At 42.8% G+C, this 27,012-nt stretch overlaps 1 protein-coding gene across 1 annotated transcript in view; it reads right to left on the bottom strand.

The window, feature by feature from the left end:
- Positions 1–25,589, bottom strand: part of DNAJC3 (DnaJ heat shock protein family (Hsp40) member C3) — a 63,153-nt gene extending 37,564 nt beyond the window's left edge. Inside the window, exons 1-3 of the mRNA XM_059378254.1 lie at positions 25,359–25,589; positions 8,046–8,156; positions 285–409 (exon numbers count right to left, since the gene is read on the bottom strand). Coding sequence (XP_059234237.1) covers positions 285–409; positions 8,046–8,156; positions 25,359–25,440 — 318 coding nt within the window. The 5' untranslated portion in view covers positions 25,441–25,589. The remainder of the gene's footprint in view (positions 1–284; positions 410–8,045; positions 8,157–25,358) is intronic.
- Between the last annotated feature and the right edge of the window lie 1,423 nt (positions 25,590–27,012).

Genomic DNA, 27,012 nt, shown 5'->3' with positions numbered 1-27,012 from the left:
CAGCCTCACAGCTTGTCCCACACTCCGCCCTCCAGAGGTCTTCCGAAACCACAAAGCTAACACCACTGGCACGCTTCTCAAAATCAGAGGCTGCACCCACTGTTCCTGTTTCACACAGACCTTTGATTCCAGACACTCTGGCTTTCTCTTGCTGCCCAGTCCACTACACCAGGGCAGCTTTCTCCACCTTCAGCTATGCAGGCTGGTCCTCACCTTAAAAGACAAATTAACTCTTCCAAATTCCAAATGAAGTTCTCCCTTAAAGAAAGTTTAGATGCACTTACTGCAGTGAAATCCATCTTCAATTCAATTACTTTAGTTAAATCAGGAAGTGCTGCTTTTGACTTGCCCATAGCTAAAAAGACAGTAGCTCTCCGATAGTAAGCAATATAGTTCTCTGGATCACCATCTGAAAATTGAAATAACAAATATTAGCTCTTGGTAATTTATTCAAAAACCAAATAACCTAAACAGTACTAGAATTTGCAATTCTCTTAAGAAAGGCATTAAGAAGAGGCACCCACATGGCTCAGTGGGTTAAGCATCTAACTCCTGGTGGCAGCTCTAGTCATGATCTCGGGTGGTGGGACTGAGCCCCAAACAGGGCCCTGCGCTCGGCACAGAGTCTGCTTGAAATTCTCTCCCTCCTCCCTCCCTCCCTCCCTCTCCCTCTGCCCCTCCTCCCACTTGCTCCTTTTCTTGCACCTGCTTGAGCTCTCTCTAATAAATAAATAAAATCTTTTTTAAAAAAGAAAGAAAGGCATTAAGAAAAGCATTTCTTCATCAATAATGTGTTGCGTTGACTAGCAAGATCACTGCAAATAAAGGCAGAACAGGACTGGGATGCCTGGGTGACTTAGTCTTGGTTAAGCTTCTGTCTTCAGCTCAGGTCCTGATCCAGTCCCGCATCGGGCTCCCTGCTCAGCGGGCAGTCTGCTTCTCCCTCTGCCTGTAGCGTCCCCTGCTTGTGTTCTGTATCTCTCCCCCTCTCCCTCTCTGACAAATAAATACAATCTTTAAGGGGAAAAAAAGCCAGAACAGGATTGGCAAACTAGGGTCTCTGAGCCAAATCCAACCCACAGACTTCAAATCAAGAATATCTTTTATATTTTTAAAGAGTTGCCAAATTATAATAATAAAAAAATATGAACACAGAGACTGTATGGCTACAAAGCTTAAAAATTCATTATCTGGCTCTTTAAAGAAAAAGCTTGCCAACCTCTTGGTTAAAATAGTAACTATATGCAACTCATAACTTCCATAAGTATCTATTTCAGTCTTTGTCTTTGCTGAAACTTCCTTAAGTAAAATACCGAGAAGGTGACTATTCGCAGGATTTTAGAAAATCACAGACTTCCAATTAAACTGACATATGAAATGTGCAATCTCTGCTCTCTCACAAATTCCAATCCAAATGGCAGTGAAGAAATAAAGGTACAAATCTTAGGACAAAGGAGGAGAGTGGAAATGAGAGCAGGACGAATTAAGTTAACAATATTGGAAAGAAGGCATACAGATGAATATGCTAGGTTTTGAGCTAATTCCACCCTGCTCAGTGCCCACAGCTGGAAGCAAACCCTGTGCTGTCAAACAGTCCTCCTAGAAAGCAATCTTGAAACACACATGTTCTTGACCAAACCCGGCCACCTGGCTTAAACAAATAAACATTTATGCACAGAGATGTGCCATCACTGTAAGATTTACAACTAAAACTCTCTGAAAGCTCTACCCCTGAAGGTCTTATTATTTGAAAAACATGGCAAATGGGAATCTGTATGGCAGGATGGTATATAATCATTGAAAATCATGGTTTTGAGCAGTTGTTAATGGCACTGAACTACCTGAAGTACTGCTGGGCAAAGGTAGAGCAGGAGGACAGAGCAGGGACGAAACCGTGTATGAAAGTAAGAGGTACCAATAGCCAAAAGCACCTGAAAAAATGTTTACATCACTAATCACTGGGGAAATGCAAATCAAAACCACGCTGAGACATCACTTCACATCCATGAGGACGGCTATGATAAAAAGAAAAGAAGAAAGAGGAAAGGAGAGAAATGCAGAGACAGATAAATGGGAAACAACTGCTTGATGGGTGCGGAGTTTCCGTCTGGGGGGAGGACAAAGCTCCAGAGACGAACACTGGTGTGGGCTGTACAAACAAGTGTGAATGTGCGTAAGGCCACCAACTTCATACACTCGCAGATGGTCAAAGTGGTAAATTTTTGTAATATGCATTTTATTGTAATACATATTTTATTATAGTTATATTTTTGAAAAACCAAGAGAACTGGGCATTTTAACAATAAAAAAAAAACCTTAATTTTTTCTCAAATATAAAACAAAAACCAGAAACAATCCATCAAACCCAGCTAAGCATCACTGAAATTTCTCTCCTAGTCAGTTCTGCTTGGAAGACAAGGGAAAAAGAGCAGTCAGCAGCCTGCATACAGGGTATTTCCTACAAAAGACTGCAATTAGCCTGAAGAAAAACTAAGAAACAGAGTAACTACATTTAGAGCATACATGATACATTTTTAGGTTTAATTCATATTCAATTTAGAATGTGCAATGAATTAAATATGTGGGTCGGGTGAGCGTAAATGGCCATGAGAATGATTTGAAACTATGGATTTCTGATGCTTAAGAGACTGCCTTTGAATGTAAAAGGAGACTCTCCACAGGTCAACAGCAGTTACTGGGGCAGACAGGTCAGGTTTTCTTCTTTATACTATATATACATACTCCCAAATGTGTCACAATGAACATGAAGTGCTTCTATATTCATTAATTAAAAAAAAAACAAAACCACATTTTCCATTATTTATTTACACTAAGCAAAAAGTAAATACTACAAATGACATGATTTAAGGCCTGGAGTTTACATCACACACTACCCACTTCATATATCCAAATCCTACTTGACCTCTGAGGCACAGCTTAAATAACCTATTTGATTACACATGTGAAAATATACTTTCCATTCCCTCAATTTCCATAGCATTCTGTAATATACTACACCTCTTACTGGGCCCAGAACACTTACCACTCCCTCTGTTATTATTTAAACACACACCTCAGTCCAGAGAAAACAAATTCCTTGAGTAAATTCACTTTTGTGTCTCTGTATAATCTGGCCCACAGGGACTCAAATAAAAGGAAACGGAATGACCACCACAATCAAGGCCAACACTGAGACCTGCCTAGGACAAGCAAGGGACTACAAAGTCAGAACACATACAGCTTGTTTGGTCTTTCTTTCATTTCCATAAGACACTGCAATACTTGGTCCCTGGAGCTAGCCAGCTTTCCCACAGGGTCTCCTCTACCCGACCCTACCCCAGGAGCTCCTCCCTTGCTTCCGGTCTTGATTCTTGGGTCCTTCTCATCGAGAAAGGCTTCTATTTTGTTTCCTTTCCCTAGTGTCACCTTGTTGTGGACAAGGAACCATGCCAACATCAGCCCTGCCACAGACCAAGGAAAACATTTCCCAACCTCCGGATGAATGTGGCTCCCTCCCTATGGGTCTTCCTTCCAGAGCCAGGTCTGGAAACCTGGGGAGCAAATGGTTTGTTGCCACATTCTGTTCAGCCCAGAAGAGGTTTTTGTCAGAAGGTACCAAAGAGGAAGAGGGCTGAGGTCTCTGCTGGTCCTGTCCTCTGGTCCCAGCAGTCTGCCCGAGGTGGCACAGAGCGTCTGGCAGACGCTGCCATCTCCTGCTTTTGGAAGAGAAGCTGCTCGGAGATTCTGACCTCGCCGGTCTGAATTTGGAATTCCTCCCACCCAGGAGGCAAAGCAAACATCTGCTCACACAGTCCCCTTTTTCCCTGCCAGCCGCCCCACGCAGGGATTTCAGAGAATGGACATAGCTCTTAAAGAGATGTGCCTCACTGGCTATTTAGATCATTCTCTCATATGAAATTAACAATGGCATCTGCAAATACAGATGTTGCTTCTTTTGAACTCTGCATCTAATTCTTTCAAGAAAAGAAGAATGCTCAGTGCTAATTTCGGGCATCTTATCAGGGCAGCACTTTCACTACAAATTGCATTGGACTTCGATTTGGGAAAAAACTGACCATTTCGGTCTATGCAAAAAAACCTCCAAGGAGGATTATATATGACATAGCTTTTGTATTAAGTACTGGATTACACATATATTAAAAGTGTCTATATAAAATAATTCTGGACTGGGGCGCCTGGGTGGCTCAGTGGGTTAAAGCCTCTGCCTTCGGCTCAGGTCATGATCCCAGGGTCCTGGGATTGAGCTCCGCATCAGGCTCTCCACTTAGCCGGGAACCTACTTCCTCCTCTCTCTCTGCCTGCCTCTCTGCCCACTTGTGATCTCTGTCCGTCAAATAAATAAATAAATCTTTAAAATAATTCTGGGTCATTTACTTTCAGTTGCTTTATTCTTCAGTTTTTAGATATTTTTAAAAACAAGAAGTGGAATTAGAACCCCAATTTTTAACAATAAACCTACAAAAATGAGGAATCAAATAAAACGAATTCCTTTAGTCCCATAGGAAACTAATGTAACATGTGTGCCAATTATACTTCAACACAAATACTAAGAATGATACTCACAATAATAATAATACTCTACCCATCCCGAAGAAGTTCACAATGTTTTAAGTTAGAATGTGGCATTTGGAAAGTTACTAAAGTACTCCTTGTTCCCTTCTGTCTAAATGTAAAGAGTAACGCCCATTCCCATCTCACAAATGAGGTACAAATTTGATGAGAAAACATCATGATATGTTTAAGTGACAAATAAATGTAGACATGGATTTTGTTTTTTGATTTTGGAAAACTATAAATGGGATACTGATTTTCTTACCAAGTGAGTGGGGACACCTATCATTTCAGAAATGCCCACCATTTATTTAACCTACCGGATTAGGTTAAATAATTCCTGCCAGATCTAGATAGCTAAGACATCCTGCTAAATCTATCAAAAAAGTGATTTCAGATCCCAGAATTCATGATCTCCATAAGATCATGCTGTGGGAATAAGGGTCAGTGCATTTTTACACTGCACCGCAGTTTCTCTAATGACAAATTGCTAAACAAAACATGTGTCTGGGGGCGCCTGGGTGGCTCAGTGGGTTAAGTCGCTGCCTTCGGCTCAGGTCATGATCTCAGGGTCCTGGGATCAAGTCCCTCATCGGGCTCTCTGCTCAGCAGGGGGTCTGCTTCCCTTCCTCCCTCTCTGCCTACTTGTGATCTCTCTCTGTCAAATAAATTTAAAAAATCTTTAAAAAACAACAACAACAACAAAAAACTTGTGTCTGACTGCTTTGTAATACTAAAATAAATGCAACTGTTTCAGAAGACTATTGGAAAGTAGTAATCAACATTCTTCCTCAAATCAGTTTCCAACAGATCAAGAATGTTTTCATCAGTTCATAAATCTTAAAACTTCTGCCAAAAAATATTCATATGCCTGATACAAAAAAAACGTCAAATCACTGACAGAGCTGTACCATACTGTAGAAACAATCTGTGTTGCTACTGAATTTTAATAAACCTTTTACTGTGTTAAAAATGTAATCATAAAACATACCAAGCCCAAGTAGTTTTCAAAATGCTCCTAGCAATTTTTCAAAAATGAAAATAGGAGGGTGCCACAACCATATATAACGTCAGCTATAGCATTATAATAAAAACAATCTGTTGATAACTCCCAATACTGCTAGTCAAATTCTACTGCAAACCCTAACATCAATTTCTAATCACAGAAGTTAAAGAAATAAAGTACATCACAAAACTGGGAAGTTGGAAATACAGTAAGTGAGTAAACAGTGAGCTCTTTACGCAGTCCGTGTAAAGCAATGTATTAAAGCGTGATCGCCATCCCCCAGCGCAGAACTCCACGGCCCACAGCAGTAGGCACACAACATGCCAGGCCACCAGTCAGGAGACCCGGACGTGGTCACTGCTGGGGAGGAGCACCCCCTAATTCACTGCCCTAAGCAGCCAGTGTGGCCACACTGCATTTGATGTTTAGTAAAAGAGACCATCGAAAAAGAGGCTCTACAGTTCTTCTCTGATAAACACACGTACACATCTCCCAAAGATTAGATGGATCATGACATCACCCCTCCCGTCATATTCCCTGTGTACTGCCATCATAGACAATTTAAACTTTATTTTCTACAGTTAGTTATGACCAGTGTTTTACACAAACTAAAATGATGAAATGTCCCAAACGACACAGGTCCCTTCAGAAATTATGATGTGGGCACCATATGAGAATTGCTGTACCTGAACGAATCATGACAGACAGGACACCTCGAGTTCCGAATGCACAGTAGGACTTCGCTTTCTCCCTTCACTGAATTCTACAAATCAATTACCACATTCTAGCTTTCCTAATTTACATCTTTCGGTGACTACAGTAGTATTTTATTGGGTATTCTGGGAAAGAGCCATCTCAACAATTCTCGCACGACAGTGAAGCTAAAGAACAATGGACAGTCATTTTAAAATACTGTAACAATTTTACATGGCCCTAACAGTTCTGCTAAATTGAGATTAAAGAAAGCAAATAATAAAGTATAAAGTGGGTAGGAGGTCTACGTTTCTGCAAATACTCTTGCACTACTAGGGAAGAATCAGTATTTTTTTTTAAGACATGCTTTATCTAAGACAATAATGGAAATTTTTTTTTTCATTATCATGCTGCAGCACTGAAGACAGTTCAAATCACCAGAGAAGTGTGGCCTCAGTAATGACACGGTCACACAGTATTCGGTCTCTGTTGAAAAGTAACTTGTGCAAATTATTGTGCCAATTACCCACCACTTCCCGAGGTAAGCTAATCGCAAAAATGAAAAAAATTTCCCCACAGAAACTTCACATAGTTAAGAAAATCCTATTAACACATCAAGTCTGTTTTTTCAAAGTTTAATTTTCAGAGACACAAAAATTGCATTTCTACATACCTTACATGTGTAATTGTACCCTATTTTCAAAAAAATCTTTATATACATTATTCTCACCTAACCTTCACAAAGAAATCCCTTTTTGGGTAGCACTGTGAAAACTGCTAAGAATATGCAGACAACTTGTTTAAGCCAAAATTTACTTGCATAACTTGACCAATAATATAGCATTATCAAGTGGCAGAGCCAAGATTAAAATCTAGGTTTTTTATTATTCTAGACAGCTATTAGCATCAGTAATGAAAATCTGAGTTTTCAAAAAAGCATGAAGAAAAATATTGCCAAACCAAAATCTAATCATGTACTGTTTACAAAGTAAATTTTAAGAGTAAGATGATAATTTTTCTGATGAGCAAAACCAGATAATTAATAATTATCTTATTAAAAATATACAAAAAAAAAAACACCACATTGTTAACTCGCAGTTAACTTGTCACTCTTAACCATCCCAAATATAGGTAAGAATGTATAAATTAATTTAAAAAAGGATTCAGAAAAGTCAATGTCAGAAAGTCCTAACACAAAAGCATATACAGTGACTCTTAAGAAAATCCTTTAACTCCTCATTACAACCTATTTATTGTGACCATCTTGTTTCTCTTGGTCCCAACAGACTGAAAGGTGCAAAGACCGCTGACATTACAGACAAAAAAAAATGAGCAACAGTACAGCCTAAGAGATGGAGGAAGTCTGCCCAACACAGAAGAGGCAATGGACGGCAAGAACTCCCAAAGGCCTCAAAGTAAAATAACCATACCAATGTTCTCAAGTCATCATTAAACCATCTTCAGTGAAATCTTTAAGGGGGGGCAGAAAACTACATAATACAGTGAGAAAAGCTTTTCTGTCAAAATTATCTTGAATTATTCTTGGTACTTACAGTAGAAAGTCCAAGTTATCTGGAAAATTCTCTCGTGTTAGACACATACGTATTCAAGTGTCATGTGTTTATTAATCTATTTCACCCAGAATCCTGCAAATATTTTTAAATGTTTTCTTTAAACATTAAACAGTGTTTATTTTCAACGTTATCCAAAGGAGGTGCTGTTAACTAGACTTCATTGGAATGGCCCCTGAGGGCTTTGGTTCCAAGATACAAACCTACTGCAGCATGAAACTGGGATAAAGCATCAGCTAGCTGTCCAGCTGCAAGTAACTTCTTGCCCAATTCAAGATGTTTCTCAACATCTGCATTTACTCCACATTCAGCACCTAAAAACAACAACAAAAATAAGTTAACTTTCCATGACCAAGATTTAATTCTGAAGAATAAAATGTTAAAAATATGGGGCACCTGCGTGGCTCAGTTGGTTACACATCTGCCTTTGGCTCAGGTCAATGATCCCAGGGTCCTCGGATCACCCTGTGTTGGGCTCCCTGCTCAGCGAAGGTCTGCTTCTCCCTCTCCCGCTACCCGACCCTTCATCTCGCAGGCGCAGGTGCAAACATGCGCTCTCTCTTTCCCTCTATTTCAAATAAATAAAATATTAAAAAAAAAAAAAATATATATATATATATGGTTATCTACTTCAGGAATCTGGTCAGATGAGTCACAGAAGCTAAAGAGTGACACAGAAAAGGTAACAACAAAGCCCAGTGCTTCGTTTTACAGAGTGCAAGCAACCCCAAAACATACGCATTAACAGCCTGGTCAATCAAAAGAATGGAACCAGTCCCCAAAATAGAAGGGAAACTACCCACCACAGTAGTAGTAAAAATATGTCAAACAACAAAATCATAACTGCTTTGTTAAACTAGAATTTCATTTTTTTAAAAGATTTATTTATTTGACAGAAAGAGAGCACAAGTAGGGGGAGCGGCAGGCAGAGGGAGAGGGAGAATCAGGCTCCCCACTGAGCAGACAGCCAGATGTGGGACTCGATCCCAGGACTCCGGGATGGTGACCAGAACCGAAGGTAGACGTTTAACCAACTGAGCCTCCCCGGTGCCCCCAGAATATCATTTTAATGAGCATTATCAAGTGCAGTGTAATATTCCAGTACTTACTGAGCATCTACAATGCGCCAGGCACTAATCTAGGTATTTGGGGTATGTGAGCAAAACAAACAAAAACCTCTGCCACTCATGGCGCTGGACATTACGGAGGGAGGAGACAGACTTAAGAAATACATAAATTATAGAGTATGGTAGGTAAAAAGTGTCATGGAAAGAGTCAAGCCATGTGAGGTCATCAGGAGTGCTGGGGTTGTCAGTATTAAACAAGGTGGTCAAGGATGGGTCTCACTGAGAAACTGACATCTGAGCGAAGACTTACTCCAAGCAAAGTGAGGAACTCACATGCAGATAGGTAGAAAAAAGAGCTTTCCAAGAAGGACCAGCTAGTGCAGGGGTCCTAAGCCAGGAGCATGGCAGGTTACATTCCAAAAAGAGCAGGGAGGCCAGGATGGCTACCCCAGAGCACCAAGGAAGACAGTCCTGTAAGAGGAGGTCAAAGAAGTAGAGGGCCTGACTGTGTGCGGCTCTGGTTTCACTCTGGGTAAAACAGGGGGCTAATGAGGAATTCTGAGTAGAATAACATGATCTGACCCTCTATGCCAATTATCGGTATACTACCTCTCTGCTCTGAATTCATCCTTCAGTAGTACCTGGCTTTAAAAATGGACTGGTTCGGGAGATGCCCAGGTGGCTCAGTTGTTAAGCATCTGCCTTTGGCTCTGGGCATGATCCTGGGGTCCTGGAATCAAGCCCCACATCAGGCTCCCTGCTCAGCAGGAAGGCCGCTTCTCCCTCTCCCAACTCTCCATGCTTCACAAATAAATAAATACAATCTTTAAAAAAGAAAAAAAAAAAAAAAGGACTGGTTTTTAAGCATATCTTCTTCATACTGTGCACAATACTCCACTCTGTCACAGTCAAATGTACCAGAGGGACACTGCAGGAAGGACACTTTCTGGATCTTGTTGCTATCTTTATTTTTTTCTGGCTCCTGCTGCATGGTGCATATGGGGAGGATATATGGTGCCATATCCTAGCCATATGCCTACAGGTCCAGTCCCTCAGCACCCTGGCAGCCTTGACTGGGCACTGTCTCCCAAGGCGGACCTTATGCACTCCAGGCTGCATGCCTACAACAGCACCCAACTTCCCACACACACAGGCCAATCTGGGCTGACCCATACCTCAGGAAGTTATTTCCTGCTTGCTCATCTACAGCAGACCAGCTCTAGTCCTAGCAACTCAGTCAATTTCCCCATCAGCAGCTTTAGGTTGCACCTATACCTTCTCTAATAAGATCTAATAAACCCCAGACTTGAGTAGGGGGATCCCCTCTCAGATGGCCTTTTTTGGGGGACCATCTGTTAATCATAGAATATCCTATAGACCTTTCCTTACATCTTTATAGGTATTCTCCTATCATAACTTAACAATTCTTTATATTTAACTTTCCTCTTTTAAATTATTCTGTGATCTCTGTTTCCTGAACGGACCCAGACTTACATACTGTTGACACTAGGGAGTGGTCCTAGCAGACAGACAAAGGTAGGTTTTGAGGACTGGTTTAGTCATGCCCTTGAGCTTGAGTGCAGTGCTCACTATCAATGAGAAATAAGAGGTCAGTAATCCACAGTGGGTATTAATATCAGAGTTAACCAAGATACCATTTGTGGCTGACAGAAGTCACTTGCTAACTGGAAAACCAAGCCAACTGGAAAACCAAGCATGTTGCACGTGACCCCAGTGAAAGTAGTGATGAAGGTAAGGACTGTGGTGTGGGGGGATTCTTTGAAGTGCACTAGAACACTTACAGAGGGGCAGAACCAACTAGCGTGAACACTCAGCTCAAGTTTCCCTCTGTGAGCTTCCATAGCAGCCCTAACACAATCTCCTATTTTGGGTAGCCAAAGAGCTGATCTAGCTGAAAATCAAACACAAAATTTAATTTAATGTGTGTAGAAGGATGCATATGGAAATGAAGAAGCCAAAACCTCTTTCTTTTACAGTGAGCATGATATTAAGCTATTCCAGTTGCTAAGCAGACACCGCCAGACAAAAAAATCAGAACAGTCATCTCTTGGGGAGGGGAGAAAGGACAGCCCAGGAAGGGGCAGGAGAGAACTTCCTGGGGTGATGAAGACGCACTAATCTTGACAGAGACACAGCGTACACTGGGATGTGCAACTATCAAAACAGCAAACAGATACTTAAAAATATGGATAATTATACATAAATTTTACATTTAAAAAAGCTGTTGATGACGGGCATGTTAACATATTTAGGGGAATGAGTACTGACATTATTTTTTTTTTAAAGATTTTATTTATTTATTTGACAGAGAGATCACAAGCAGGCAGAAAGGCAGGCAGAGAGAGAGGAGGAAGCAGGCTCCCTGCTGAGCAGAGAGCCCGATGCGGGGCTCGATCCCAGGACCCTGAGATCATGACCCGAGCCGAAGGCAGTGGCTTAACCCACTGAGCCACCCAGGTGCCCCTGGTATTATTTTGAAATATATTTTTAGAAAAGAATTAATGGATGGACAGAGAAGACCTAGATGGATATGTGTTAAAACCAAGTATGGTAATTGTATCCAGGTGACAGATAGAGGAATGTACACTAAAAAATTCTTCCAACTTTGTGAAATGTTTCATAATAAAAATGTAGGAAGATATATGATACAGCGTCATGACAGGCCAACACACAGAGGACGCTGTAAGGACACAAGTTAGGGCACTTAACACCTAAGGTTAAATAACACTTAAAATGTAATTTCTCAGTCACACTAGTCACAGTTTAAGTGCTGGAAAGCTAGTGATAGCACAGGACACACAGCAAACAGCACAGAACATTTCCTGTCATCACAGAAAGTTCTACTGGACAACAGTGAGGGGGTTCCCGAGGTCTCGCCTGAAACCTGAAGGAAAAAAAGGAATACAGCCAACGTGAAAAGGGGGAAAAAACCAACATTCCGAACAGAAAGAACATCGCATTTAAATGCCCAGAAGTAAGAGAATTAATGAGGCTTTCAGAGAAACTGAAGTCCTACATCTTGGGTAGCTCTCCTCTCCGTCATGATTTCACTCTGCTGGAGTGGGTCGCTTCAGGCGTTAGGTGAGTCTCATAAAGAACCGGAGGGAGAGGGGAACCATAAGGCATCCACAGTCACCAGAGCCAGGTGACATGAAGGTGATCTGACAGTGGAGTGACTACAAAAACACAGACCAGACTGCTCAGAGAAACAGGAGAAAGAAGACTACATACGGCTTACGGCGACCGTCTGGATGTGGAAGCCAAGTGAAGCAAGAACAGAAGTCCAGGATGCCCACGGCAGCGATGTGGGCACCGAAGGGGGCCTCTGCCATCTTCGTCACCAAAGGCAACGGAAATCCACTACAGCAAAGAGTTGAAAGAAATTCACTTTACCTTGCTATTTGTGCTACTAAACAAAGTAGCTTTTTCAGCTTTCAGTGTTCCTAGTTTCTGTACCATGTTTTATTTCCTTGGGTGGATGGACCAAGGATGGACCCTTCCATACAAGGAAGAAAGGGGGGGGCAATGGAGGGAACCTTAACTTGATGGCCTCAAAAACTCAGGGTCCTGTTTGGGGCAATAGCGTAAAGATATCTAACCTATTTAAGACTGTATGGGTAACATTCAGAGAAACTAGTTGGAATTTTCAATGGGTTTAAAATGCGAATATAGGCTCTTGCTCTGAAATTTCACCATGCAAGAAAGATTCAGAAACCAGTTATATTCTGATAGGTCACCTGTAGTCCCACATAATTCCATACCATCCAAAAATATAACCTGCTTTTCATAATGGAGATTATGAAAACCAATGGATTTCATTAAACAAAAGATACTGAATAAACACTATGCATAAAGCTGTGGCCATAACAGAGATGAATAGGGTGGTCTATTCCAAAGAGGCAATTAGGAGAATCCACCAGGCTTTAGCCACTTATGAGAATGCTCTAGAAGCGGGGTTCCCAGGAGTGACCAGAGGAAGACAGGCTGTTTCTGAGCATGATATTGGCATCTCGGCAACACACTGAAGTCTTTACAGAATACATAATATGAAGAATGGGACTGACTTCAAAGTAATCTCAAAAGGAAAATGAAAGTGTGAGTGAAACGAGATCAGCCGTACGTTGATAATTTTTGAAGCTTGGCGACAGTACCCCAAGGTACACCATGTTATTCTCCCTAGTTTGGTATATTTTTAAGATTTTCCCAAATCAAGATTTTTTTTATAAAATTTAAATCCCTTCAATTAAGAGAAAACCAGCAGATAAAAATCTCATACATTTTTAAAAAATGTTTTGAAGTAGACCACAGGAACTAGATCAGGACAGCCAACTGAGAACATGAGCCTACCTCCCAAGGTACTCAAATTCCAGAAATGACAGAAGTCATTAAAGAATAAATTCATAACCTCATAGGAGGAAGGGGGGGATGACTTCCAAAAGAGGAGGGCCATCAGAAAAACAGAAATTTCAGGTTGGTGGGTGGGGTGGGGAACACACACAGAAAGGACTGGATAGGGTTAGTGGGCAAAATCCCATCCAAACACCTCCCTGGGGGAAGCATGCCATGGAGGTGGATGCAGTTCTCTGAGTGCTCCAAACTCCGATACAAGGAAAAGGCAGAGACCCTTGGATTTCCCAGCCTCCAGCCAGGCACTCGGTCTTCTCCCACAATCAGTGTTCACAGATTGGCAATGGGCAATTCTGAAATGTACAAAGATGACAAAATCAATCTTTAAGAAACTAACACCAAATAAGAGAACTAAGGGGAAAAAATTTATGGGACAAATACAAAAAAAAATTCTAAAAATGAATATAACTGACATTCTTACAACTTCAAACAATGTAGCACTCATAAAAACCAGACCTAGTATTTATGCACTTTCTGCTCTTGCAGTGGATAAAAGGTAAGTTCTAAACGCCTTGACAAGCTGCCAGAGGAAAGGAGGAGGAGGACTTTATAAATACAGACAGAGGGGTCAAGTAAGTCTCCCCTGAGAAGGTAATATTTGAGTTAAAAAACAACAGAGCTGGAGGGGGATGTGGGAGGTCGGGATGGTGGCGGCGGGAGGATCCTGAAGGACCAGTACCTCCAGCAACCCAAAAGACGACCTGGCAAAGATCACAAAGCAAGTGCAAAGCAAGCTCATCTTCCAGGAATCAAAAAGAGGCTCCAGCATGTTAGGAAAGATAGAGGATATGGGCAAGGTAGAACACACTGGGCCTTTCAGCCCTAGTAAGAAACTTCCTTTTTTTGGACAGAGATCACAAATAGGCACAGAGGCAGGCAGGCCCAGAGAGGGGGGAGCAGGCTCCCCGCTGAGCAGAGAGCCCGACTCAATTCCAGGCGCTCGATCCCAGGACCCAGAGACCAGGAGACCAGGACCAGAGCCGAAAGCAGAGGCCCAACCCACTGAGCCAGCCAGGCACCCCTATAGTTTATTCTAAGTAAAAAAGAGACATCATTAGAATGGGTTTTATCAAGGAACTCACTATGGGATTTATATTTTAAAAAGATCCCATGGGGCTGTGTGACCACAGGGTGGAAGAGATTCAAAGCAGGCCAAGATGGAAAGAAGGGTGGGGGTGTGAACTGAGCGGAGCAAGTGGCCTAACAGTATTCGCGCCCTGTCTTTATGCTTTAACTATATATACACATATGGTGTAATTCTATATTAACTTTTTCCAGTAAAAATGTATCAACGTGCTACTAATACAGTAAAAATTTAATAAAGCAAACTGAGGAATGTGTTTGCTAACGATGTTCCTGATTGAAAAATCACTTGAAATTAAAAACTCTTAATATTTGTAAACACTATAGACATAACATATTTTACAATTAAGCAGGCAATTAAGTCAGGAAAGACAAGCAAAATAACCTCTTCTCCTTTCAGCAACTGTGAAGCTGGGGAGATTCGGGCCCCGATGTCATTGCCTCCACCCTTTGAACTTTCTCCAAAGCATCTCAATAAAATGGCTTTATCCCCCCAAAAAACAAAACCCTGACTCAAATGTTTTTGTTAAACTACAGTTCAATGGGACAGCATTATAATCAGATACTGCAGAGAATATAGGTGATAAACAATACTTATCCTTTATAAATTCTAAAATATTTATGAATATATTGACCGCATATATGATAGTTTCAAAATAATTCAAGGGTATGGCTAAAATAAGATCAGTCCTGAGTCGGTAACTGTTCAAGTTAGGAGATGGGATGGGGCCTGGGGGTTCATATACCATTCCCTCCTTCTGTAAATGTGTGAAATTTTCCATAATAAAATTATATTAAATCTCCTTAAGGAACTAAGGGTGGGGGTATTAAAAGAGTTAAAGATAGCTCATTTTTATTTTTTAAAGATAATTTCTAATATGAACTATCCATCCATAAACATTTATAGTTCCTAGTATAAAAACAAAAATCTGTGTATTACTCGTGTTGAGAAAAACATGTGTATGGAAACTACGGTAAATTACACTAGAGAATGACTAAGAATCAAGGACGAACGATGAAAGCATTGTATATGAACTCGGGAACAATTCAGCCTATTACAGGGGGTACAAGTAATCACGGGGGCATGTTGATGGGATTCTGTGTACTCTCAAAATTCAGGGGTAGGAAGGGAATGGTGTTCAAAATAGCATGAAGCTTTCAAACATCTCCCTATTACATTTTCTCAAAGGAAACATCAGATCGACGCACTGAATAGAGGAGTCCAGATTGCCTGAAGAAGGAAGAAATTCTGGTATGAGATAAACTATTAGTCAAAATGCTTCCCTTATCTAACTATGAAAATGTCTGACAGGAAAAATGTAGAACAGAAGAAATTAAGAATCTATTATGTGCTAGATACTTTCAGTGTCATAATTTCACTTAATTTTCACAATAACCATAGAAAGCAAACATCTTCCACACTCTTATAACTCAGGAAACTAAGGCTCCAGCCCATCCCGCTGGCACACTCACGGTAACTGCCAAAACAAGACTCAATTCCAAAGCCCAACTTTCTTTTCAGCACAGCCCATGATCTTTCCCCTATAATCCAGGCTAGGTGCTCGAGTTACTAGCCGTGTATGCTTCACTCACTCAATCCATCATTTAATAGAACATTTTAGCAGAATGGTTTGCAACCTCCGAGGTTCATCTGAACCTAAGTCTAGTGGGAGGGAAAAAAGCATTTGCCAAGTTCTTTGAACTGTCAGATCAAGCTATTTCAAGACAGACATTCCTCACTGAGAGTCATCATGGTTTCCTCCTTTCACAATGCTTGGAAGGAACCAGAGCTCAACCCACTGGCTCTCCACCTCCTCACAGCACCCTCAGAGGACCCCTCCTTGGCCACCCATCACAATTACGCATTCCTCCCGCAGATGCGCCAAAACTGTAACCAGGAATCAGAGAAACCATCAACTGCCAGATCAACCTGGAGGTCTACGCCTCCTACATCTACCTGTCCATGTCTTGCTGCTTTGACCCCCAGTGGTGTGGCTTTGAAGAACTTTGCCAAATATTTTCTTCAAAATCTCAAGAGAGGGAACATGCTTGAGAAAGTGAGGAAGCTGCAGACCAACAAGGTGGCCAAATCCCAAATTCTTCAGGATATCAAGAAACCAAACCACGGTAACTGGGAGAGCAGGCTAAATGCAATGGTGGGTGCAAGTGTTACCACTGGAAAAAAGCATCAGTCTGTTACTACTGGAACCCCACCAACTGGTCACTGACAAAAATGACCCCTGTTTGTCACATTCATTGGCATTCATTACTTGAATCAGCAGGTGAAATCCATAAAGAATGGGGACCCCGGAACCCGGTATGGCAGAGTGTATTTCTTTGATAAGCGTATCCTGGGAGATAGGACAATCGGCCACGAATCAGACAGGAATCAGCCACGGGGAGGACTTCTCTGGTCATCAAGGCCAGGTATGCACGCTGGGGTGACTTTTAACTTTTCTCTAAATTGTACCAAAACATGCACTTAAAGGTATTTCATTTGTACTATTCCTTCAAATAAAATTTGGTATGATCCCCAAAAATGTTACATCATACTGTCACCCCAAAAGTTAAATTACTCTTCAAACTAAATTTCTCTCACCTTCTAGGATTAAAAGAGGTATCCAGCATTTCTGTCCCTTCCGAATAAAACTCAGATCTTTATTAAATTACAATTTTATCCAATATAACTTCCATTTAATGTGATAAGTAAATACAACCTCCTCTAAGAAAATTTTCCACGGCCTACCCCAATCATCCAGCAAGAATTATTCCTTCAGGTCACATGTCCATAACAGATTCTGCCACAGTATAAGTGTTGTCGTCCAGGCTCCTTTCTCCCGGCAAGAGACAGTGTGCCTCCTAACTGGGAGCTTCCCCCCACATCCCTCCAAATCCAGCACCCATGCTGCTGCCAGAGCAAATCTTCCAAAATGCACTCGGAATAAAAATTATGCAGTATTTTCACATCACTGGCTAGACTCAGTCTAGATCTAAGAGCAAACAACACCCTCTGTGATCAGATCTCATGTGGGTCCAACCTCATCACCCCTCACTCCTCCACCTCTTACTCTGCACTCCTAGACCATCATGACCTGGTTGTACTTCCCTAAACAGACTATATTCTCGCGCCACATCACTTTGCATTTGCTGTTCCATAAAAAGACCTTCCCCACTCTTGTCCCCCTGGGAAATTTCTACTCCTCCATCAGGATTCTGGCCTCAAATGCTGGTTCCTCTGTGAGACCTCCCCTAACTACGGCAGTGAGAGGGTGGGGAAGCGCCTTCTGGGCTCCTATGACCTCTCCACACTCACAAGCACATGACTTGACTTTGCAACACCACCTCAACATATTGACCTTCACAGTTTGCCAGCCTCTCGCAATCCCTGAATACCCCAATCCAGACCAAAAATGAGTTTGAGATTAGAAATCATCTTTTCTTCTTTGTATCACCCAGTTCAATACTCTGCACGAGGTGGACATTCAATAGTCACTGAACAAATATAACTATCTTCCTTCTTACTTAAAAGTATCACCACCAGTCATCCGAATATCAGAACTGATGTCTGGTTCGTCTGGTTCCTCCAGTGAGGGCTCAACCACCTGAAGGTTTCCCAGGCAGCTGCAGGTCTGAAACAATTCTGTCTGCAGATTATTCAGTACAACCCCTTGTTGACTGGAGTAACTTCAAGTAGGAATCCCTTCAGGCCCCAGAAAGTCTGTTTCTTTTTATAGTAAAATGAACCTTTGGATCGTTTTCTAAACCACTTTTCATGAACCAGTGAATATTCAAAGGAGAACTAAATTTAAAGCCTGTATAAAAGCTTATCCCTAAACAGGTGCCACATGAAACTTCTACTTTTGTCAGTCCTTATATCTACCTCTCTGAATTCTCATAAATTTCTGTTTCACAAGGGTAATTATTTTATATACACTAAGAGTAACATACAACAAAATACAAGTTTACAAAAAAGGATAGAATCCAAGATATATAATAACAATTATCAAATCAAACATACTACCAAAGATTCATAAGACATTAATATATAAAAAGAAAAAATTATTTGTAAGTTGTGGTGGCTGTTATAGTATCTCAACCTTATTCTGAGTCATGGATACTTTTTTATTCCTTTGCCACATGCTAGGAGACAGTGGCAAGAGCTATCTCCTACTTTCTATGAGCTAAAGCAACCAAACATCATACCTAATCAGCATTAAACAGTATGTTTCTCCTTAGATGAGCATGACCACAGATCAACAAAATATATAGGAAGTGTAAGAAAAGAGGTGGAATAGCTAAGTCTTTTTATGAAGTTAGTATACGAGAACCCACCACATTTTGGCAAGCAAGAATAAAGAATTTAAAGAAATGTAAAGTTGAGGAATGCCGGCATGGCTCAGTTGTTTAAGCATCTGCCTTCCACTCAAGTCATGATCCCAGCGTCCTGGGATCGGGTCCTGCATTCTCCCTCTACCTGCCACCCCCCCAGTTTGTGTGTTCACTCTCTCACTCTCTCTTGCATGCGCGCTCTCTCTCTCTCTCTGCATATAAGTAAAATCTTTAAAAAATAAAAGAAATGTAGAGTTGAGGGGTTAAGAATATGATGTGGTGAGAGTCATAATCAAGAGTCAAAGAACAAGAATGAAAAAGGCAGGAACTAATGGCCAAAGATACTAAGGCTCAAGCTAAGGCCAGATGACACAGCAGGTAGCAAGCCCAGGGGGTTATTCAGATTGGAGCACTTAGAATGTGAAGGGCAAGAGGGGCTCCTAACTGGCTCAGTAGGTAGAGTGTGCGACTCTTGGTCTTGGGGTTGGCGTTTGAGCCCCATGTTGGGTGTAGAGATTACTAAAAATAAAATCTTTAAGAAAAAAAAAAAAAAAAAAAGGAAGATTGTGATGGATGAGGAGAACCCAAACATCATCCTACAAAGGCATATAAGTCAAAAAAGACAAAATACTGTCCATAAAAGATCTGATCTGAATCCAAGATTCAAGCAAGATGAGGTAGAGCATGAAAGAAGTCTCACAGCAGAAATACAGAAAAAGTGGAAATCAGCCACAGAAAGAGCAAAAAGTACATTATCTTAGTTATTCCATAGTCTACCAAAAACGGATGACAAAACCGTTTCAAGAAAAATACACTGAGCTGGAAACCCTAAGTATCTCTTTCTAGTCACTCTGACCCAACAAGTGGCTGAGTCAAACTGAAAGGAAGAAAAGGCTGAGTAGTTGTGTGGTACATCTGAACTAAATGTCTGCACTGAAATCTTCCCGGGTGAACCAGGAAAATAAAACCTATTATAACCAGGTTTGCTCAATTTCAGTGGGCATTGCTTGTCTTTGCTTCAATTAACTGTGAACGCATAAATGTTGTGACAAGATCCCTTGAGTTTCAACACAGAAAAATTTAGAAGAGTCCATGTGGAAAAAAAACCGCTTAAACAGTCAACTTCACTCATTTGTTTAAAAAATATTTATGCACATCCACTTCATGTCAATGCGTTTCAGGTACAGAGATAAGAGCTCTTTCCACAAATCTTATATTCTAGAGCGAACAGACAGGAAAAAAAAGTAAATGAGATAACTCAGACAATGTGAAGTTGTATGAAGTAAATTCAAAAAGGTAAACAGACTATTAACTGAAGAAGAGAGTCATTTTTACACAGTCTGTCAGGAAAGTCCTCTCTGAAATATGACTGTTCATTTGAAGATGTCAGGTGAAACTTTCCAGACTGTGGGGACAGCAAGAATCAGTGAGAAATGAGGTTGGCATTTGGAAGTAAAAGAAGTTGGTGTGGGGGCACCTGGATGGCTCCCCTGGTTAAGCATCCGACTCTCGATTTTGGCTCAGGTCATGATCTTGGGGTTATGAGCCCCGCAAAAGGTTCTACACTAGGCATGGAGCCTGCTTGAGATTCTCTCTCTCCCTCTCTCTGCCCCTCCCCACCCAACCCACACCACCCCTGCTCTCTCCCTCTCTAAAAAATAACACTAATAATAATAAAGAAGTTGGTGCGGTGGGAAGTGGTGGGTGAGAGGAAGACTGAGGTAAGAGGTGTAAGTAGGCAGCAGTCAGAGAGTAAGGCTGCGCAGTTATCAGTGATGAAAAGATAACAGAGATGAGGAAATAGAGACTATCAACTCTTCAAAGTCCTGCTCTCTAGAGAAGCAAAGACACAGTTCAGTAGCTGAAGGGACACATGACATCAAAGGAGTTTAGGATGGAAACCCTACAGCATGCTGGAGTGCTGATGCCAACGATCCCACAGAGAGAAACAAAGTGATGACACAGGAGAGAAATGATAACTATAGGAACAATATTTTCAAGAGATGAGAGAAAATGGAATCCAGGACATAAGTAGAGGTATTGGATTTTGCCAGGAAAAGAGATGCTTTATCTATTTTAATATAAGAAAACTAGCAGACTGGGTATGAATATAGGTACTCAGTGGAAGAAAGAAAAGGAAACTGCCCAGTGGTGGCTTTCATTCTCTGAGGTAGAGAGAGAGGAAAGGGGGTTACATTGGATATTTAAGGAAAGAAGAGGACTGAAATGCTGATTTTCAGGAACAGACATACTAGGGAATTATAGGAATGCTGGCAGTATTGAATGTGCATTTGAAATTGAGATTATGTGCTCACAATGCGACCAGTCAGCAAGGTTATCTGCGTTTTTCTCCATGTGCAACTCTGAGGTATAACAATCAAGTTGGCCAAGTTGGGTTTCATGGATGTTGAATTGTGCCACGCTAGTAAAACAAAAGCATACGGGGTGAGGAAATTAAAGGGTGTTTGCAGTGGCGAGACTACAGGGTGGACCCATAAATCTAAACTGAGGCAAGAGGGGAGAGGACCCGCGTGCTTCACAAAGCAAGTCTTAAATCGCTAGGAGATCTGTGAACTCCTTGACAAAACCATGAGTTCTGTACTACATCTCACCAGAAAGCATTATAGAGTAAGACTCTGATGATTCTCATATTTCAGAACTCCAAATGACACAAACTTATCAGATGTACAAAACAAAAAATTAACCATTTTTTTTAAACCAGCTTTCTAACGACCTTGAAAGAAAAATAAATCTGCAGTTGAAATGTCTTAGTTCGGGGCGCCTGGGTGGCTCAGTTGGTTAAGCAACTGCCTTCCGCTCAGGTCATGAATCTGCAGTCCTGGGATCTAATGCTGGGTCTGGCTCCTTGCTCAGTAGGAAGTCTGCCTCTTCCTCTGACCCTCCCCTTCTCGAGCTCTCCCTCTCTTTCTGCTTTCAAATAAATAAATAAGATCTTTAGAAAGAAAGAAAGAAAGGAAAGAAGGAAGGAAGGAAGGAAGGAAGGAAGGAAGGAAGGAAAAAGAAAGAAAGAAATGTCTTAGTTCTAAAGAGCAGATGACTGGGTTCCCATATTTCTATATAAACAAAGATAGACCACAGGACATTAATCTAAGGAAAACAATGACAAAAGAAATTAATCTTAACCACAATTAGTTCACTTCTGAGAAACAGAACCTGTCCCACAGAATCAAAATTACTGCATTTCAAGCCCTTGTTCAGCAAATGCTAGCTAGTCAAGTGAACTGGAACATTTACACTACTAACTACAGCCTAACACATTAAAAGAACCCCCAAACCTATCTAACCATTTGCTAAAACACTCTGTGTGTATAAATTTCAGAAAGTCATTCATTTTTCCTACTTTTTTTTTCTTTATAAATTTAAATAATGCCAAAAAAATCCCAAAGAAAAAAGAAACTTTAAGTAGGTTAGATGAACATAAAAATGATCAATATCATTTAGACCTAAAGATTTCCATCTATTCTTTACATGTGGCCAAACAAATGGTTTAGTCAGGTCAGTTCAGTGAAATAAAGAAAAACTGGGTCCAGGAAGCATGGTAAGGAAGAAAAAAAAGATAAAAGGAGGTCTGGTTCCCAGGCTGTGCTCCTACTTATAGCACCAAACAGAACAAACCATTAACAAAGAATTAAAATAGCTACGTTATCTGTAACAGGAGAATACTAGATACTACTAAAGTTGTCTTTCTGCTCCAAAAATTCTATTCCTAACCTAGTGCTTTGGACTTATTCCAAGGGACTTTTTGAAAGAGGGTGCTAAAAGATGTAATCTTTCAATTCATAAGACTATTACATAGTCTCTTTGTCTGGATCACAATAAACAGAAAAGCCTGGCGGGGGTGGGGGAGAGACAACCAAAGATGAATATTTTTAAATCAGAAAAAACTAGGCCAACTAAGCTAATTGCTGGGGCAACTCTGTGTTTCACACTTATTATTTTCACACCCTTCTCCTTCATCTCCCTTCCCTCTGAACCTAAGACCTATACCCCCTAGAGGACTGGGAGGTTCCTGAAACCAAACACGACTTATTTTGGAAAACAGAGTTAACAGTTTGTCAATTCAGGTCAAAGGTTCTTTCTTACCTTTATATCCGCATCACCAAGTTTAGTGTCTAGTACATGCAGACACCTAATTTTACTCCTCTATATGACTTATTAGACCAGTGATTCTCACCAGTGATCACTTTTTAGAAATGCGAAATTTCAGGTCCCACCCACACCTACTGAATCAGAAACGCTGTTTTAAAGCGCACTCTGTTTTAAAAAGCCCTCCAGTTAAGATTCTGATACACACTCAAGTTTGAGAACCACTGTATTAAACACACCAGGAAATCACCTCATTACTGCCAGTGGCAAACAAACCAAACAAACAAACAAAAAAAAGCCGATTTTTTTTTTTTCTCAGCGGCTACTACAAATGCTGGAGCCCATATCATACTATCAACCAGTTCATTTCTGCCTCCCACCTGCACATAAGATGAACTTAAGAGTCAAATAACTGAGTTTAACTTGTGGTTCTCAAATTTAACAGCTCCATGACTTATAGCTAAAGTTCCCTCATCTGTAAGGTAGAAACAGTATCACATACCTCCATGAATGAGCGGTCACTTATAGAAAGATGCCTGGCACACAGAAGACCTTTAATGAATTTAAGATCTTTCCCTCTCTTCCCTACTACTTGTACCAAGTCCCTGCTACTTCATACAGGCAATACTCCTCAAAAACAGCTCTCTGGCACTCCTCTGAGAACTGTCACCAATGCCTTCTATACAGAAAAACTCTCTAATCAACTTTTTCTTATGGAAAACACTATAGGAGGGAAATGAAGTACTCAGAGTTCCACAGAACAGCAAGTCCAAAAAAGGTAGTCCAAAAGCTACTAGGAAAAGCAAATCATATAAAAGTGAACTTTCATAACTTTTTTTTAAATTTTTTTTTAAGATTATTTATTTATTTATTTGTCAGTGATAGAGGGAGAGAGAGAGAGTGAGCACAGGCAGACAGAGAGGCAGGCAGAGGCAGAGGGAGAAGAAGGCTCCCTGCGGAGCAAGGAGCCTGATGTGGGACTCGATCCCAGGACGCTGGGATCATGACCTGAGCCGAAGGCAGCCGCTTAGCCAACTGAGCCACCCAGGCGTCCCGAACTTTCATAACTTTAAAAAAAAAAAAGGCATTAAACAGAACTAGGCAACATTCTCTTAAGTGGTCAAAGTAAATCACTAGCAGTAACTGGACAAAATGTGGCACTTGTGGGGGTGGGTAGCGTTAACATTAGAAAATGCAAGATAACTGGAATACATGACCCATATTAGAGTGGTCTGGGCATTCAAAGTTCAACTCCCTAGACTGTCTAGAGCAACCTAGACAAATTTTGTGTCAAATACTTTGTCCCAATGTTGTCACAATGTATGTTCTGATTTGGGCTTCAAAAATATATGGGGTCACCAAGAGAACACCAATATTAACAATGCCATGAATGAGACCTAAAATGTGGAGCATATTACTTTTTTTTTTTTAAGTTGAGAATTTCGAGGGGATTTTACCATCAACAATTCCCCACTGTGGTTCCTCACTCCCTCCACATCAAACATTAAACCTCATCCTGAAATGTGTGACCCCCCTTGACTAACGAGCCCTTTTCATAGGAATGAAAGTAGATCAGTGCATGTGATCCGTCATCACACTCGAATATTTCTTGCAGTCACCAGGCTGGGAACATTAATTAGTTCAGGTGGCCCTTTCAGCTTTCATTCCTACGGCTCCGGCTCCCGGGGACACCTGAGATGGGACAGCCCTCTGCTTCTGCTATTCTGTTAGAGGAGCCAGCAACGCAATCTGCGGGACTGCAGCGCAATTCAAGCGTTCCGTACTTTTGCAGGGGGGCCTTTTTCCAGAGAACTCGGAAGAGCAAAGTCAGCCCTAAGTTCAAGGACACCACGCAGCGAGCAGCAAAACCACAGACTTCGCGCCTTGCCCTCCAGGAGCCTGAATTCCAGCATCGGCTCCCTAACGCACCCACCTAACAACTTCTACCCGCGACACCCAGAAACGCGAGGATTACTCAACTTTGAAAAGTCAACACTGCTGACCCTCCACTAAGCGCAGCCGGACGCGCTCCCCCCTCCCCCGGAACTCCGGAGCGAAAGAAGCCTCCCCTTCGCCCACCTTCTCTGCCTCCTCCCACCATCACCCACCCAGGGTCCCCCAGGCGCCTAGCGCGGGTCGCGAGGCTGGGACCCGACGGCTGCTCCGGTCTCCGCGTCCCAGGACACTGCAGGAGTCGCCGCCGGGTACCCCGCGCCCCCCGCACTCCCCCTCGACCCCCTGTGACCCCGCTCCTCCCTCCGAACCCGCCCGTCCCCGCCCGGCGGCGCGCCGGTCCCACCACCTCTTCCCCTAAACGAACCCGGAACCGGGCGCCGGCCCCCGCCCAGGGGCAGGCTGAGGCCCAGCCGGGCCGCGCGGACTCCCCAGCTCCCGCCCGGCCGCCCGGGCCGCCCCGAGACTCGCGCCCGGAGGCAGGCGGGGAAGCGCCAGGGGGCCTGGGCCGGGCGCCCGCTCCCCCAGCCAGGACAGGGCAGGACTCACCTTCGTACTGCAGGTCCACCAGGACCAGCAGGAAGGGGAACACCGAGCCCAGCCGGCTGGTCACCGAGCCGGGGGCCACCATGTCCGAGGGCGCGGGCAGTGAGGAGGAGAGAGGGTGCGGGGCCCACCAGCCCCGCCGGCGCTCAGGCTGCAGCTGCGCCCGCCCGCCGTCGGCTCTCGCTCAGGCCTAAGCAGCAGCTGGCGCCCAGCAGAGGAAGGCAGCGGTGGGCGGGGCCCGGGCGGCGCTACGCCCCGCGCGCCGGCGCCGCCCAATCGCCTTCTTCCCGGCCGCTCTCCTACTGGGTTCGCCGGGGTCGTGGTTCCCGCTGATAGGCTGCGGGGACCGCCGCCCCGCCCCATCTCTGATAGGACAACGTGGAGGCCCGAGACGAGGCTGCGTCCGCCGGTCGTGGAGCTGTCAGGGAGCTCCAAACGGCCGCGGCCGGTCGGAGGGAGGCGGCCCCGGCGCCTGTGTGGCGGCTGCCGAGTCCGCATGCGCAGGCGGCGGGTGCCTTTTCGGGTCGCTCCCGGAGCGGTAGGTTAGCTGGGAGGAGGTTTTTCCGGTGCGCTGTTCACAGAGGAAGGTGAAGCCGCCGCCAAGCTCCCTTCTCCCGGGAAGCCCGCGCGCCTGGGGTGCGGGTCTCGGAACGGACGGGTGAGCAGCCGCACAGAGCCTGCTACCGCCTGTCGAGCGTCTCGGAAGGAGCAGAGACTCCAGGGAAAAGTGCGCAAGAACGGCCCGAGGCCGGAGCTCGGTGGAGTAGCAGTTGCCGACGGAGCTCGAAGCATTTCGGGGACAGCCGAGAAGTACCTTAGTGACCTAAAGCCCCGGAGAATGGCTTGGAAGCCTGGGACGCCCCCACCCCACCCCCCGTCGCGGGCCAGCGTGCCCAGGAAAGAGAGCAATTCTGGAAGATTCTGTGAAGAAGAAACCGGGGAGCCACAGCAGCTAAGAGAGCGAGGCGCTCTGGGGAGTGTAGCCCACGTCAGCCCGGGCGGGGCGGGGGAGTGGTTCCCGTTACAACAGATCGTGTATCTTGCGTTCATCAGAGGAAATTCAGCAAGAGAGCTGGGAGCTTGAACAGGATGAGATTCAAGTTACTCTACCGTTAAGTTTGTTCAAGACCATTTCCTCTGGCGTCCCCAACACAATCCAAAGTGCATGCCATACCCCAGTGACGTTTTAGCTGGGGTTAAACAGTAATGCTCTTCTGTGTTTATGGTCAAATGCAAACTTACTAGTTTACCAATAAGTATAAAAATGAGTGTTGAATAAAAGGTTCATGTAATATTTATGATATGCAGGTGTATCTTTGGACAGTTGGAATGAATACTTGATTTTTAAAATTGCTCTTTGTCCACACCCATGTTCATTGCACCATGACTTACAAGACATGGAAACAACCTAAGTGTCCATTAATGGATGAATGGAGAAAGAAAATGTGGCACGCATGCCCACAAGTGTGCACACACACGGGGAACTATTCCTTAGCCATTAAAAAAAAAAAAAAAAAAAAAAAGAAGAAGGAAATCCTGCCATTTGCAACAACATGGACGGACCTTGTGTGCATTAATGCTAAGTGAAATAAGTCAACCACAGAAAGATAAATACTGTAGGATCTCACATAAGTGAGATCACTTATGTGATCACTTA

This window comes from Mustela nigripes, chromosome 15, assembly GCF_022355385.1.
Source record: "Mustela nigripes isolate SB6536 chromosome 15, MUSNIG.SB6536, whole genome shotgun sequence".
Taxonomy (NCBI): domain Eukaryota; kingdom Metazoa; phylum Chordata; class Mammalia; order Carnivora; family Mustelidae; genus Mustela; species Mustela nigripes.
This window is presented reverse-complemented; position numbering and strand designations above follow the sequence as displayed.